This window comes from Gymnoscopelus braueri, assembly GCF_963280865.1.
Source record: "Gymnoscopelus braueri genome assembly, chromosome: 4".
In the NCBI taxonomy this organism is placed as follows: domain Eukaryota; kingdom Metazoa; phylum Chordata; class Actinopteri; order Myctophiformes; family Myctophidae; genus Gymnoscopelus; species Gymnoscopelus braueri.
In genome coordinates, this window is record NC_137605.1 from 6769178 (window position 1) to 6784892 (window position 15715).

General features: G+C 40.7%; 1 protein-coding gene across 3 annotated transcripts in view; it reads left to right on the top strand.

Moving 5' to 3' along the window:
• Positions 1–15715, top strand: part of hdac9b (histone deacetylase 9b) — an 87312-nt gene that overhangs the window by 23798 nt on the left and 47799 nt on the right. For all 3 annotated transcript variants that reach the window (XM_080426207.1, XM_080426208.1, XM_080426209.1), the window contains 3 exons: positions 3761–4008; positions 7964–8180; positions 13399–13519. In XM_080426207.1, the coding sequence (XP_080282333.1) occupies positions 3761–4008; positions 7964–8180; positions 13399–13519 (586 nt within the window). The remainder of the gene's footprint in view (positions 1–3760; positions 4009–7963; positions 8181–13398; positions 13520–15715) is intronic.

Genomic DNA, 15715 nt, shown 5'->3' on the forward strand with positions numbered 1-15715 from the left:
ATAGACTTACTAACACAATATAACTAGTACATGTGTGCAGTGGTTGGTTGGTGGTCTCCATTGAGACATTTAGACCCCCATGGTGTCGGGTAGGACGCCTACCGGGTGTACTGCCTGAAGCTCATAAGCCCAATCTCTCCCCCCCCCCCCCCCCCCTGGGCCAAGCGGGGATTTGCCTCTCTTTTGGATGAGAAATGTTGATCATCTCTCATGCGGGGGGGAGAGACCTAAAGGTTTCCAAGACATAAAGTTTACGGACTGCAGCTTTTTAAAGCCTTTAAGACCTGAGGCCGATTCTACAAATGTCTTCTAAATCCCAACAGTTTTCTGAAAAAAACGTATGTTTCTATATAATCAGTGGTGCTCAAACTTTTTCATGTCAAGGACCCCCCAAAATGATATGTATTTGGCCGCGGACCCCCATCTCAAAATATGTTGTTCCAGGGACCCCCCAGAAGCAAAGATATGAGTTAAAAATGTTCGCTTTAAACAATATATATTCAAAGATTTGTACACATTTTCATGATTTTTCAAAAATAGCAGATCTACAAGCGAGTGCCGCGCTACGAGCTTGTATATCTGCTATTTTTGAATAGCCCAAAGTGTAAAATAATGCTTAGCTCAAATGAAAAAGTGACACACAGATGCGTCCCAGGTCTAAAACGTGGCCAAAAAAGAAAGAAAGGCAAAAATGATAAAAGTCTAGAGATGGATTGTTGCTCCATCTCTGCGGTGTGAAGAAGAGATGGAGCAGGCCTCGTCTTCTTTTGTCTAAAATGGCTATTGATTTCCTCTGTGGACTGGATCTATATATAGAGGCTGGGGACCGATGTAGGGGGAGGGGGGGGGGATGCCCTCTGGCTTTGTCTCTGGCGATTAGTGACAATACGGAGCAGGTTTGTCAAACGCACGACAACGGCGGTGCTTGTCTCCCGTCTCGTGTAGTTTTTTTTGTTTGTTGCCTTATTCAAAATGTTTCACTCTGCAAGCTTGCAGATGGACTACTGTTTAGTAGAACTGCTATTTTGTTGAACGTGTTTAAACGGCCTAAACTCCCTTATATTCATTCCTGTATTTAGTTACAGTGGTGGAAAGTAACTAAGTACATCTACTCAAGTGCTGCACTTCTCAAGTACAATTTTGAGGTATTTTTTTTACTTTACTGGAGTATTTATATTTTTCAGTACTTTTACTTCTACTCCACTACATCTCAGAGGCAAATATTGTACTTTTACTCCACTACAATTATTATAAAGCTTTAGTTACTAGTTACTTTGCAATTGTCAATTATTATATTATAAAACACACATTAACCACTTCAGCCCTATTTTATACATATCTAATTGAAAATAGCCGATATACAAGCTCACAGCGCTCACAATCGCGACACGTTGTGACCTTGTTTCACTCTGCAAGCTTGCATATGTTACTGCTATTTCATCACCTATATACTGACATCATGCCCAAAACAGGGAAGGAGAGGGATGCCAGCTTTGAACGTGTTCAAGCGGCCTAAACGCCCTCATATTTATTCCTGTGTTTAGTCATGGTAATGGTGTGGAACAGGCGAGGAGGGCCTGGTGTAAACGCTTCAGAGGGGGGGGGTGTTGACGATGTTGTCGTGCCAAGCCGTCCGTGGGGGACAAGGCCACCAGCGGGGCTGCTCTCCCCTCCCGGTGGGGGCTATAGCTGCGTGTTGACGGATGTGATGCATCCACCCTGTTTGTTTAGAGCTGCTCTAATAGAATTGCATCATGCTGGAGAGATCACACAGGAGAGGAGAGGAGAGGAGAGGCTGACCCCACTCTCTTCTGTATGTACCCCTAGGGATTAGGGGTGTGCCGATATATCGTCCCGCGAAATATCGCGATACGTTTTCGTGACGATATGTATCGTTTTGGGAAAAAAATATCGTTTTGATTTTTTTTTCTTTTTTTACAATAATAATAATCAGGCATGCAAACAGCCGCAAGGTGAAAAGGGTGACAACATGTTGTTGTTTTTTTCGGGTCAGGTGTCACACTATTGCCCTATTTGGATTCAAAACGGCTATTGTAGCTGAAAAGCTACAAGTTTGCATGTCTGAATAATGCAAAAACAGAATTATTTGTTTGCATTTGATTTTTTTCTCCCCCATATATTTTTCATAATAAAAAAAGTGCGTATCGTATCGAAATCGTATCGAAATTGTGAGCCAAATATCGTATCGTATCGTTTGGTGAAATTAGTGTATCGGCACACCCCTACTAGGGATGTTAACAATTCATCTGTAATCGATGAACTACCGTTAAAGGACAACTTTGTTTATTACAACAAGAGTTATTTTATTAGTTTGTGATAAACTTATAACTCTTGTTATAAGTTTAGGCCAAAACGTGAATCTGCCTGCTACAGCGCCACCATGAGGCTGATTTAAAAAAAAAAGTAGGGTGGCATTTCCTCCTTGGCCTAGTGGGGATGTGCGTACAAAGTTTCGCGGAAATCGGAGGCTGCGTTCATGACTATTTACCAATGGACAGAATGTCCCCCCCGCCCCCCCAGTTAAAAATCACTAAAATCACTTTATTATTAATCACAATTATTATCATTACAAACTAATAAAATAACCCTTGTTGTAAAAAAACAAAGTTGTCCTTCTCATTCACTGCCACTGACGTAAAAAACGTAATTTGTCCCGTTTACCAATCCTGCCACTGACGTAAAAAACGTAATTTTATTTTTTTCAAAAAAAATATTTTTTTTTAGTTTTTTTTAGTTTTTTAGTTTTTTTTTTCAAATTTGACCCAAAGACCAAGGAGATATGATTGTTTAAAGATCTAGACTCCCATCCACTTCCTTGTTAACTTAAAACTTAAAAATTCTGTATCTCGGCTCCTGAGTACTTTTTTTTTTCAATGAAAAATCTCTGGCAGTGGGCAAACGCGGCCAGCAATAATTGTGGCAGTGAATGAGTTAATTTTGATTTATATATATTTTGAAAACTTTTTTTTTTTTGGCTAGTGAAAGTTATGGTGTGTGTGATATGAAATGTGAGCTTACCATAGTCACAGTAATCCTTAATCATATTCCATCATATTCAAGGGCTTTTGCAGAGAAATGAGACAGACTCCATAGAGCACTGGAGAGGAGAGGTGTGTGTGTGTGTGTGTGTGTGTGTGTGTGTGTGTGTGTGTGTGTGTGTGTGTGTGTGTGTGTGTCCAGCTGATGCTCGTTGATGCTCGTTAGTGTTAGATACATCAAGGCAATTGTGTTTCTGCACCCATTTTCGGTTTCGGACACGAATTTACCTTTTGGTCCTAAAAAAAAATCGTCTCGTCAATCGATCAGTTAATCGATCGATAAGGTTATGAATGATCTATTCATGAATTAATCGATAATTTGCATCCCTAATATACCCGTTTTTGTATTGTCTGTCTGTCTGTCTGTCTGTCTGTCTGTCTGTCTGTCTGTCTGTCTGTCTGTCTTTCTCTCTTTCTCTCTTTCTTTCTCTCTTTCTTTCTTTCTCTCTCTCTCTCTCATGTTTGACCGCCTGTTGACCGGGCATTCTTTTTTTTAACCCATTCAATCCGGGAACACATCTACAAAATGTAAAAAAAAAACAGTTTTCTGAAAACCGTACGCATGTCACTATAATCAGTGGTTCTCAAACCTTTTCATGTGAAGGACCTCCAAAATTCGATATATTTGGCCACAAATTGACACAAAAAAAGAGTGTTCTAAATCCTCATTGTTCTTCTCTCTGTGCGTTTTGCTCCCACAGTGGACATCAAGCCAGAGGTAGCGCTGGTGGTGGAGCCCGTGTCTCCGTTGGACCTGCGCACGGACCTGCGGATGCTGGGTGGGCCCGGCTCGGGGGACGCGGGCATGTGGGAGCGCCAGCTGCAGCAGGAGCTGCTCCTCATCCAGAAGCAGCAGCAGATCCAGAAGCAGCTGCTCATCAACGAGTTCCAGAAGCAGCACGAGAACCTGACGCGACAGCACCAGGCCCAGCTGCAGGAGCACCTCAAGGTGAGCTGGAGGGGGCTGGGCAAATTTAACCCATTAACCCCATTGAGACCTGAAGCCGATTCTACAAATGTCTTCTAAATCCCAACAGTTTTCTGAAAAAAAACTTTCTATATCAGTGGTTGTCAAACTTTTTCATGTCAAGGACCTCCAAAATGATATGAATTTGGCCGCCGACCTCCATCTCAAAATGTTTTGTTCCAGGGACCCCCCAGAATCAAAGAATCGAGTTAAAAATGTTCGCTTTAAACAACATATATTCAAAGATTTGCACAAATGTTCACGATTTTTCTAAAATAGCAGATCTACAAGCTTGTAGCACGGCACTCGGTGCCGCGCTAGCTTGTATATCTGCTATTTTTGAATAGCCCAAAATGTAAAATAATGCTTTTTAGCTCAAATCAAGAAGTGACACAGATGCGTTCCAGGTCTTTCTTAATGGGTTAAAAACCCAGGGAAAGCATCTGCGTCATTTTAGATTTTACTTGGTTGTTCAAAAATAGCAGATCTACAAGCTCATAGCGCGGCACAGAGTGCCATTTTGATACCAATACTTGTGTACTTTTACTCAAGTAAATGTTTAATTCCGGACTTTTACTTGTAAAAAAAAAAAACTTCTATATTGTAGGGGTGTGCCGATATATCGTCCCGCGATATATCGCGATACGTTTTCGTGACGATATGTATCGGTTTGGGAAAAAAATATATTGTTTTGATTTTTCTTCTCTTTTTTTTTTACAATAATAATAATCTGGCATGCAAACAGCCCCGGGGTGAAAAGGGTGACAACATGTTTTTTTTCGGGTCAGGTGTCACACTATTGCCCTAATTTGGATTCAAAACAGCTATTGTAGCTGAAAAGCTGAATTAGTAGGGGGTACTAAGTGAAAAATCGTTACGCGGCGGATAAAAGCATGAAATTTGATACAGATGTCCCTTGGGTCATCCTAAAACATCCTAGAAGGGGTGCCCAAAAAAATCTTAAACAGGAAGTGAGTTATGGACAAAATCCAAAATGGCCACCTAAACTGTTGACCGTTGACTCAAAAGACACCAAAATAATCTCCAAAAAGCATAAAATGTGGCACACATGTCCCTTGGGTCATCCTAAGACATCCTAGAAGGGGTGCCCAAAAATTCTGAAACAGGAAGTGAGTTATTGACTAAATTGAAAATGGCCGCCTAGTGTTGTCGATTGACTCAAAAGACAACTAAAGAATCTCCTAAAAGTATAAAATGTGTCACACATGTCCCTTGGGTCATCCTAAGACATCCTAGAAGGGGTGCCCAAAAAAGTCTTCGACAGGAAGTGAGTTATTGACTAAATTGAAAATGGCCGCCTACAGTGTTGGCGATTGACTCAAAAAGCCTATAGAATCTCCAAAAAGCATACAATTTGGCACATATGTCCCTTGGGTCATCCTAACACATCCTAGAAGGGGTGCCCAAAATAATCTGAAACAGGAAGTGAGTTATTGACTAAATTGAAAATGGCCGCCTACAGTGTTGAAAGATGATGCAAGATACCTAAAGAATCTCATAAAAGCATGAAATGTGGTACAAATGTCCCTTGGGTGATCTGAACGCATCCTACAAGGGGTGCCCAAAAAGGTTTTAAACAGGAAGTGACCGCCTAAAGCAGTTGACACAAAAGAAAACATAAAGGGACGTCATAAAAGTGTATAATTTGGTACGTACATTGAGTGCTTCTTAATATATCCTAGAAGAGGTTATTTATTTGCTTGTTTATTAAACTTTTTAGGAAGGGACCATGTTGAAGAAATTCTAAATGGCTGTTTAAACAGTTGACCATGGCAGTCTGCATATTATGCAGACTCAATACGACAGGTTATGCAGTGCATAACCTGCCGTATTTTGTAGTCTACCTTCTGTTTTCATTTCTACATCACTTATTCATTTTACTTTCTGCATTCTTTTTTTATTGTACTCTTTGAATCTTCTTTATTTATCTAACTCTCTGCATATTCTTATTTATTTTACTCTGCATCTTATCTTACTCTGCATATTCTTATTTTACTCTCTGCATCTTATTTATTTTGCACTCTACATCTTCTTGCTTGTTTTACGCTCTATCTTCTCATGTATTTTCTTCTTGATCATTACTGTTTTTTTGTGATTAGTGTTTAGTAACTAGTACATGTATTCATGTGTGCCATTTCGCAATTACCAGCACATTGGCATAATGCTCCGCAAGGTAACCCAGCATCCCGGCATCTACACTTTCTTGAACAGAAGGGCTCAGCTTTGCCGCCACACTTGAGTTCTCTACAAACTTAAGCAGCCTCTGGCAAGAGTGTCCATAAAGGTGTCCACGAATCAGCGACTTTAATCCATCCATATTTGTCAGGAGATGGTAGAGATTGCATAGCTTTCAGGCTTCTGGACCAAATGCCAGATTGGCTGCTCGATTTGAATATTGTAGCAGTGCAGCCCGTGTGGGAGGAGTGTTTTCCATTGAGAGACTATTAAAACTTTTTTTGGCACCCCTTAGGATGCATTCAGATCACCCAAGGGACATTTGTACCAAATTTCATGCTTTTATATGAGATTATTTTTTATGAGTGTCTTTTGCATCGTCTGTCAACACTGTACACGGCCATTTTCAATTTAGTCAATAACTCACTTCCTGTTTCAGATAATTTCAGGCACCCCTTCTAGGATGTCTTAGGATGACCCAAGGGACATGTATGCCAAATTGTATGCTTTTATGAGATTCTTTAGTTGTCTTTTGAGTCAATCGACAACACTGTAGACGGTCATTTTCAATTTTGTCAATGACTCACTTCCTGTTTAAGATTTTTCTGGGCACCCCTTCTGGGATGTCTTGGGATGACCCAAGGGACATGTATGCCAAATTGTATGCTTTTATGAGATTCTTTAGTTGTCTTTTGAGTCAATGGATAACACTGTAGGCGGCCATTTTCAATTTTGTCAATAACTCAGTTCCTGCTTAAGATTTTTTTGGGCACCCCTTCTAGGATGTCTTAGGATGACCAAAAGGACATGTGTGCCAAATTGTATGCTTTTATGAGATTCTTTAGTTGTCTTTTGAGTCAATCGACAACACTAGGCGGCCATTTTCAATTTAGTCCATAACTCACTTCCTGTTTCAGATTCCTTTGGGCACCCCTTCTAGGATGTCTTAGGATGACCCAAGGGACATATGTGCCAAATTTTATGCTTTTTGGAGATTCTTTTGGTGTCTTTTGAGTCAACGGTCAACAGTTTAGGTGGCCATTTTGAATTTGGTCCATAACTCACTTCCTGTTTGAGATTTTTTTGGGCACCCCTTCTAGGATGTTTTAGGATGACCCAAGGGACATCTGTATCAAATTTCATGCTTTTATCCGCCGCGTAACGATTTGGCCATTTTTTGTGCTTAGTACCCCCTACTGTCTGAATAATGCAAAAACAGAATTATTTGTTTGCATTTGCTTTTTTTCTCCCCCATATATTTTCATAATAAAAAAGTGCGTATCGTATCGAAATCGTATGGAAGTTGTGAGCCCAATATCGTATCGTATCGTTTCGTGAAATTAGTGTATCGGCACACCAATACTATATTGCAGTATTGATACTTTTACTTAAAGGTTGGGTAAGTGATATTTTTTTGTCATATATTTTTTGTTTGTTAAAAAGGTTAAAGTACTATATTCCGATCGTAATCATTGCTACAGAGCGTTTGTTCGGTCAAAGGGGTCTCTCCAGCTCTTTAGTAAACAGAATATAGTACATTTTCAGGTAGGTGACAACATTTAAGCCAATCAGGAGAGAGCACTGAAAATGCATTAGTACTTTTTCCACCACTGATGATGCCTCACACAGAAATCGACTATTCAACCGCTAAATCGACTGCATTACATTTTCCGTGCAATTTTTCGTTTAGATCTTCTCACTGTCTGACGGCGTATGTGGTCATGTCTGTGTCGTCTCTCAGTTGCAGCAGGAGCTCCAGGTCATGAAACAGCAGCAGGATCTGGTAGAGAAGGAGCGTCAGCAACAACAACAGCAACAACAGCAACAACAACAACAGCAACAACAACAGCAACAACAACAACAACAGCAGAGCCTGCAGGAGAGAGAGCAGGAGAGACACAGGAGGGAGCAGCATGTGTCCAGCCACAACCTGCGAGGCAAGGAGCGCTCCAGGGAGAGTAAGAGCTCGCCACCGCCACCGGCAACTAGCGTTTATTTTGACAGCAAATTTCGATTTAGTTTTAGTCACAGTCTTTTGAATGAAATTCCATTTCGTTTTAGTCATATTTTAGTCATCTGAACTGTTTTAGTTTTTGTCTAGTTTTAGTCGACTAAATATCCTACGGTTATAGTCGACTAAATCTACAGTTGATTTAGTCGACTAAAATGTATGTTGGCGGTGTCGTAATGGCTGATTTTACACTTGGTTGCATGCTGAAAATAGCCGATCTACAAGCTCACAACGCGTCGCAGCGCGACGCGTTGTGAGCTTGTAGATCGGCTATTTTCAGAGCATGACACCCGAGCGCGACCAAACATAAAATGACTTGTCTTTTAGTTCTACTGGATCTCTTCTCCACTCGTCCCTCACTAACATTTTAGTCCAGTTTTTATTTGTTGACGAAATGGTCAATATATTTAGTCTCAGTTTTAGTCATCGTAGCTTAGTTTTTATTTTGTCAGAGGAAAAAGGTAGTCGACGAACATTTTTCGTCATAGTTTTAGTCGACGAAATCAACACTGCCGGCAACTCCACTCTGTCGTAATCACACCGCCGTGCTAACGGCTAGCTTGGTTAATTCGGCACTTAGCGTGATCACACAGGACAGCGGTGTTGGGCAGCGATTAGTCTAGACCGGTCCGTTGTGCTTAAGTAAAACGTTGAGGTACTTTTACTTTACTGAAGTATTTCCACATTTTTTATGCTTTTGCTTTTTTTACTCCACTACATCTCAGAGTCAAATATTGTACTTTTAATCCACTACAATTATTTGAAAACTTTAGTTACTAGTTACTTTGTAGATTTGGATTATTGATACAAAACATACATTAACCCTATTTAAACTTTGGCTATTTGAAAATAGCCGATCTCCAAGGTCACAATGTGTCACGATGCGACGCATTGTGACCTTGTAGATCTGCTATTTTCAAAAGATTTTTTTATACATAACACAAACTTGTGAAATGGGGACATTCTGCATAATGAATACTTTCTACTTTAAGTACATTTTTATACCAATACTTTTGTACTTTTACTCAAGTAAATTTTGAATTCTGGACTTTTACTTTATTTCTACTAAAAAATTTGTACTTTTTCCACCACCGTTGACCTCACACTAACCTAACATTTGTGGCACTACTGGGATGTTGGCATAATGGGCGGTCAGACTAATGGGCAGACTACTTTAACCACATGAACCCTAGCGTCCCTATTCTGGGGCAAACATTTGGTGACGATAGCCGATTTACGAGCTCACAATGTGTCACAATGTCAGAGATTTGGTGTAGAGAGAAAAAAAAGGAGCAGACTTAGTATAGAGCCCTGGCGAACCCCAGTCAACAAAGTACGAAGGGGGTGGTTAAAATGGTGGTTAAAATGTAGCTAGCCTGTGAAGCTTTGTATCTAATGCAGTCGGTAGTGTGGCAGAGGACCGAGCGATTGAATAAAACATGACTGTAAAAAGCTACAAATGGATGCAGATGACAAACTGCACTCTAAACTCATCATGTTGACATATTTTATGTTGATGTGCCACACTTGTGGATGCAGTGATGTAGCTTTTGTAAAGTTACCCTCCTTAACATGGTGAAAAACATAACTGAGCTACTTGAAAGCATCAGGTAGTTGTGAAGGTATAGTGAAGCTACCCACAAGCTGCTGGGAAATGTAGTTCAGATACAGGCTACTGCCCAACACTGCTGCTAAGGAGATATTGTCGGGTGCCGCTTGACGAAAAGAACCCGAAACCCACTTGTTGCTAAGTTTCCGCTTGTGAGCTGTAGAGGTTAAACTCGGAACCAGTTGAGAGCCGGTCTCTAAGAGCACAACGCTCAGTTTAAGAGGTCATGAGAGGTCTTCTCACAGCATAAACAGCTCTGTATCACTTTGAAGGCAAGGAAAACAACGATACATATAATTTAGTGCCATGCTGATATACAGCTAGGCTCCATTCACAGTGAATGGGAAACTGACTCTGTCAGCCTTTTAATCCAAATGAGCTACGAGTATGATTCAGTTTTGCATAGTCTATATTATGTTACTTTACAATACATGTTACTATACATTATTAGAGTAGTGTGCTGTACTATAGCATGTTGTAGTGTACTTTAGTGTAGTGCAGAGTTGTGCATAGATAGTACGGCTGTCTGTCTCAAAATACCCTTATCTTGAGAAAATTGTTACGGTAATTGTCACATGTCCATATACTCTCATTCATTCTCGGCGTAATGTCCCAGATTAGAGGGTGGGGTGAGCTCTTCTTTCATGCTTGCGGCCATGGCAGCCCTGCGGGGAGAACGTTCAACGATACAGCCTGAACTTACCCGGAGGCGGCATGGGGAAACCACCTGTTTTTAAAAGCTCAAATACAGCGGTGTAGTCCTTTAATCAAACCCCCCGAAAAAAACTAAAGCAAAAAACAAACCAAAATAAAACAAACAGTGAAGATGATTAGGTGCAAGTGATATCATTAAACATGATGGATGCCGTCGGTTGTAAATCTTCTACCCAGCGTGTTTTGGTCAAGGGCCACTTAGCCCGACAACAGTGGCGTCCAATTACGTGTGATGGAGGGCAGAGTGTATATGTAGAGCATGGTATTATTCCAAAGACCACAATGCTAAGTTCGCATAAATAACATGGTGCTTCGTTAGAGGTAGTGTCCCTAATTAGCCCCAGCCCCGGTCCCTAATTAGCTAAATGACTTGGTGTTGTGTTAGGGTTAGAATGATAAGCTTCATGACAGGGCCTGGCATGTAGGAACACGTCATGCCATGGTGAGGTACAGACATCCTGTACCTGTAAGCTTCACATGTACTAGTGCTCAGTATTAAGGCTGTTAACGCTAATCAAGAAGCATTGCTGTTCTATTTGTCGAAAGATATACTCTGATATTTATCTTGAGTAAAAGTAGCAATACCACAAATACCCTGTTAAAAGTAAAAGTCACATATTTGATTGGCATATAGGCAGAAGTTTTCAAAATGTGTTAACCCATTAAGACCTAAAAAGCATTATTTTACACTTTAGGCTATTCAAAAATAGCAGATATACAAGCTCATAGCGCGGCACCGATTGCCGCGCTATGAGCTTGTAGATCTGCTATTTTTGAAAATGAGTGAAAATCTTTGAATATATATTGTTTAAAAGTGAACATTTTTAACTCAAATCTTTGCTTCTGGGGGGGTCCCTGGAACAAAATATTTTGAGATGTGGGTCGGCGGCCAAATACATATCATTTTGGGGGGTCCTTGACATGAAAAAGTTTGAGAAACACTGATATAGAAACATAGGTTTTTCAGAATACTGTTGGGATTTAGAAGACATTTGTAGAATCGGCTTCAGGTCTTAATGGGTTAAAATGTTTCAACAACAGCCGATGTACATGACTTTGCGGATCAGGTATTTTCAAAATGCTAAAGCATAGGGCTTAATTGTTTCATGTATTTTTTTTGGTTGTGTAGTAATCATCTAAAGAGAGATGTACTGCAGTAGAAGTACCCTATAATGTATTGAAGGAATTGAAACATTATTGTACTTGAATATATTATGTACTTAGTTACTTTCCAACCATTGCTTATTGGGCCTTTTACCCCCGATCCCTCCAATAACAATTTTAAGCCTTCAAGCATTCTCTGTGCTGCCTCACAACGGGCCGCACCTCATGCCATGTTTTGTCAGCCCACTAGGGGGAGATGTTCCTACATAAGACATGGCTGTTCTCAGAAATGTCAATTCAGTGATATAAATAGTACATGTTATATATATATATATATATATATATATATATATATATATATATATATATATATATATATATATACATACACGGTACAGTATGTGATGTTACATAATCCCTTCCGTGCGCGGGGGACAGCAGTGGGATAAGTATAGCACATGGAATGACAGTGAAACATGCTCAGAAACCAATTGTAAAAAAGGGCCCATTTTTAGATGATGTATATTCCACATGCGCTGTGATAATATGTGATCATGTTGGCCCTGAGCCGTCGTGTAAAGCCCTCGGGCACTTTGGAAATTATGGATTATTTTTTACGATGATGAGCAGCAGTAGGGCAGTGTTGCCAGATTCTGTGACAGAAACAAGCAACCAGGTCTAGGAAAACCAGCCCAAAAGAAGCGACTACCTATGGGCCACATGAGCACTTTAACATATACATCAGCTATTTGAAAATCGCAGATCTACAAGCTCACAACGCGTCGCGATGCGACGCGTTGTGAGCTTGTAGATCGGCTATTTACAAATAAAGTCTTGCGGGGAAATTATAATGAGCAGATTTGGCAACTCTGGCAGTAGGGCACACGGGCACAGCGCTACGGTTAGCGTTGCTAACTCAGCGCTACGGTTAGCGTTGCTAACTCGGAGCATTCGTGAGAACAGTTAAAGCCACGACGCCGGCATAGGCAGTACATTGGAATTAAACAGTGGTGTAAAGTAACTAAGTACATTTACTCAAGTGCTGTACTGTACTTAAGTGCACTTTTGGGGAATTCTTACTTTACTGGCGTATTTCCCATTTTCAATACTTTTACTTCTACTCCACTACATCTCAGAGGCAAATATTGTACTTTTTTTACTCCACTACAATTATTTGAAAACTTTAGTTACTAGTTACTTTGCAGATATAAATTATTTTATTATAAACCATACATTAACCACTTCAGCCCTATTTTATACATGGGCTATTTGAAAATAGCAGATCTACAAGCTCACTGCGGCGCATTGTGAGCTTGTAGATCTGCTATTTTCAAACATCAGTATTTTTACTTTTGGTACTTTAAGTATATTTTGATGCCAATACTTTTGTACTTTTACTCAAGAAGTTTTGAATTCCGGACTTTTACTTGTAACAGAGCATTTCTGCATTGCAGTATTTATACTTTTACTTAAGTCAAACATTTGAGTACTTTTTACTGAGAATTTTACTGTGTGGTTAGGCTGAAGGACACACATGGCTCTTAATTGTGTGTGTGTGTGTGTGTGTGTGTGTGTGTGTGTGTGTGTGTGTGTGTGTGTGTGTGTGTGTGTGTGTGTGTGTGTGTGTGTGTGTGTGTGTGTGTGTGTGTGTGTGTGTGTGTAAAAAGAATAGAATAAAGTATGCCGGAGAGAAAGGGTAACCTCCATCCCTTGTGTCTCTGACCCTCTGGTCTCACAGGTGCGGTGGCAAGTACCGAGGTGAAGCAGAAACTCCAAGAGTTTCTGCTGAGCAAGTCGGCCAAGGATCCTCTGGGCAGCGGAGGCGCGCCCCTGATCCACCAGTCCAAACTGTGGTACACGTAAGTACCCTCTCCGCCGGCCCGGCTGTCAGCGGCACCTCCCCGAGGTGTTCATTTTAACTCTGAAAGTGTAAACCGTTTCGGAGCTAAATTAAAGGGAAGTAAGTGTTTTAACTTAAAGGTAGGGTAAGTGATATTTTTGTTTTAAAACAAAAGGTTTTGTATTAGGTTAAAGCACTATATTCTGATTGTAATCATTGCTATAGAGTGTTTGTTCAGTAACAGATGTCTCTCCAGCTCTTTAATAAACAGAAAATAATTTTTCAGGTAGGTGACAACATTTCAGCCAATCAGGAGAGAGTACCCATTTATCAGCTTTATTTTTTATAGTGTTCCAGTTCCAATTGTGTGTCTGCTCATTTCTTTGTGTCATCACTTAAAATGTCACTTGTTTAATCTGTATCCTGACTGAGTTCTCTATCCTGGTTGGATACAATTGGTATCCTGACCTGAAAATGCATTTTCTGTTTAATAAAGAGCTGGAGAGACATGGAGACTCCTGTTACTGAACAAACACTCTATAACAATGACTACTATCACAATATAGAGCTATTCAACACTTATTTTAACCAAAGAAAATCACTTACCCTACCTTTTTAAATCCAATTAAAATAATGGTGTGGCAAAAAAGTAAGGTATGTTTTCTGTGTTTCCCAAATGCAAAAACAAATATCTGTACAATGGCGTTAAACGTGCTGTGTCAACACCCATACCAATGCATGCATGAAAACGACATCATCAAATAGACACAGGATACGTAAGGTATTTATTTTGCCAAACCATTAGTGTGATCTGGCATCAGAACAATGGGATTTGGGTTCCAAATCATCAAAGTGTCTCTTTAACACATTGATTGCCAAAGATATTAAAAATAGTTTTCTAATCCCGTGCCGGCGTATAATTACCTCAATCCGATGATATTTGAAACTCTGTGGAACCGACATTGTGTAAAAAAAACACGAAAAAAGGTTCCTGTGAGTATACGGAAGGATCTGTGTATCCATGGGAACGACAAGTTTCCAACCGCGATCCGCCATTTTGGAGCTTTGGTCCGCTGAAAACGGGTGGTTTTCAATAGAAAAAAAAGAAACAGAGTTACAGCCGTTTTTCTGCAAATCACATCATTGGGGCGGATGGAAGGGACGTTTTTTGGAATGATGTCACATCCACATTTTTCTTCTCTGAGAGACGATCGATCATTCCAAAGCTGTGTTAGGTTGCCCCTTGTGGAATTTCCCCCCAAAAAATTAAAGAACGCATATATTCGATCTAGGAAATCAATGTGTTAACACCCAGGATTTAGCTGCGTTTCGTCATTGTAACCTTTCAGAATGCCACATGTATGCCGCAAGGATCTGACCGGTTCCAAAACGCGTTTAGTCAAGACTTCATTTTGCGTGGCATGTTTCATACACATGGGAAAAGGCTCCAGCCATTCCTGCAGCCGGCCCGGGTTCGAATCCGATCCAAGGCGCTTTTTTGTTTTGTTGCTGCATTTCATCTCCTCCCCCTGTCTCTCTGTCTCTCTGTCTCTCTGTCTCTCTCTCTTTGTCTGTCTGTCTCTCTGTCTCTCTGTCTCTCTGTCTGTCTTTCTGTCTCTCTGTCTCTCTGTCTGTCTGTCTGTCTGTCTGTCTTTCTGTCTTTCTGTCTCTCTGTCTCTCTGTCTGTCTGTCTGTCTGTCTGTCTGTCTCTCTGTCTCTCTGTCTCTCTGTCTCTCTCTCTTTGTCTGTCTGTCTCTCTGTCTCTCTGTCTCTCTGTCTGTCTTTCTGTCTCTCTGTCTCTCTGTCTGTCTGTCTGTCTTTCTGTCTTTCTGTCTCTCTGTCTCTCTGTCTGTCTGTCTGTCTGTCTCTCTGTCTCTCTGTCTCTCTGTCTCTCTCTCTTTGTCTGTCTGTCTCTCTGTCTCTCTGTCTCTCTGTCTGTCTTTCTGTCTCTCTGTCTGTCTGTCTGTCTGTCTGTCTTTCTGTCTTTCTGTCTCTCTGTCTCTCTGTCTGTCTGTCTGTCTGTCTGTCTGTCTCTCTGTCTCTCTGTCTGTCTGTCTGTCTTTCTGTCTGTCTCTCTGTCTCTCTGTCTGTCTGTCTGTCTCTCTGTCTCTCTGTCTGTCTGTCTGTCTGTCTGTCTGTCTCTCTGTCTCTCTGTCTCTCTGTCTCTCTGTCTCTCTGTCTCTCTGTCTCTCTGTCTCTCTCTCTTTGTCTCTCT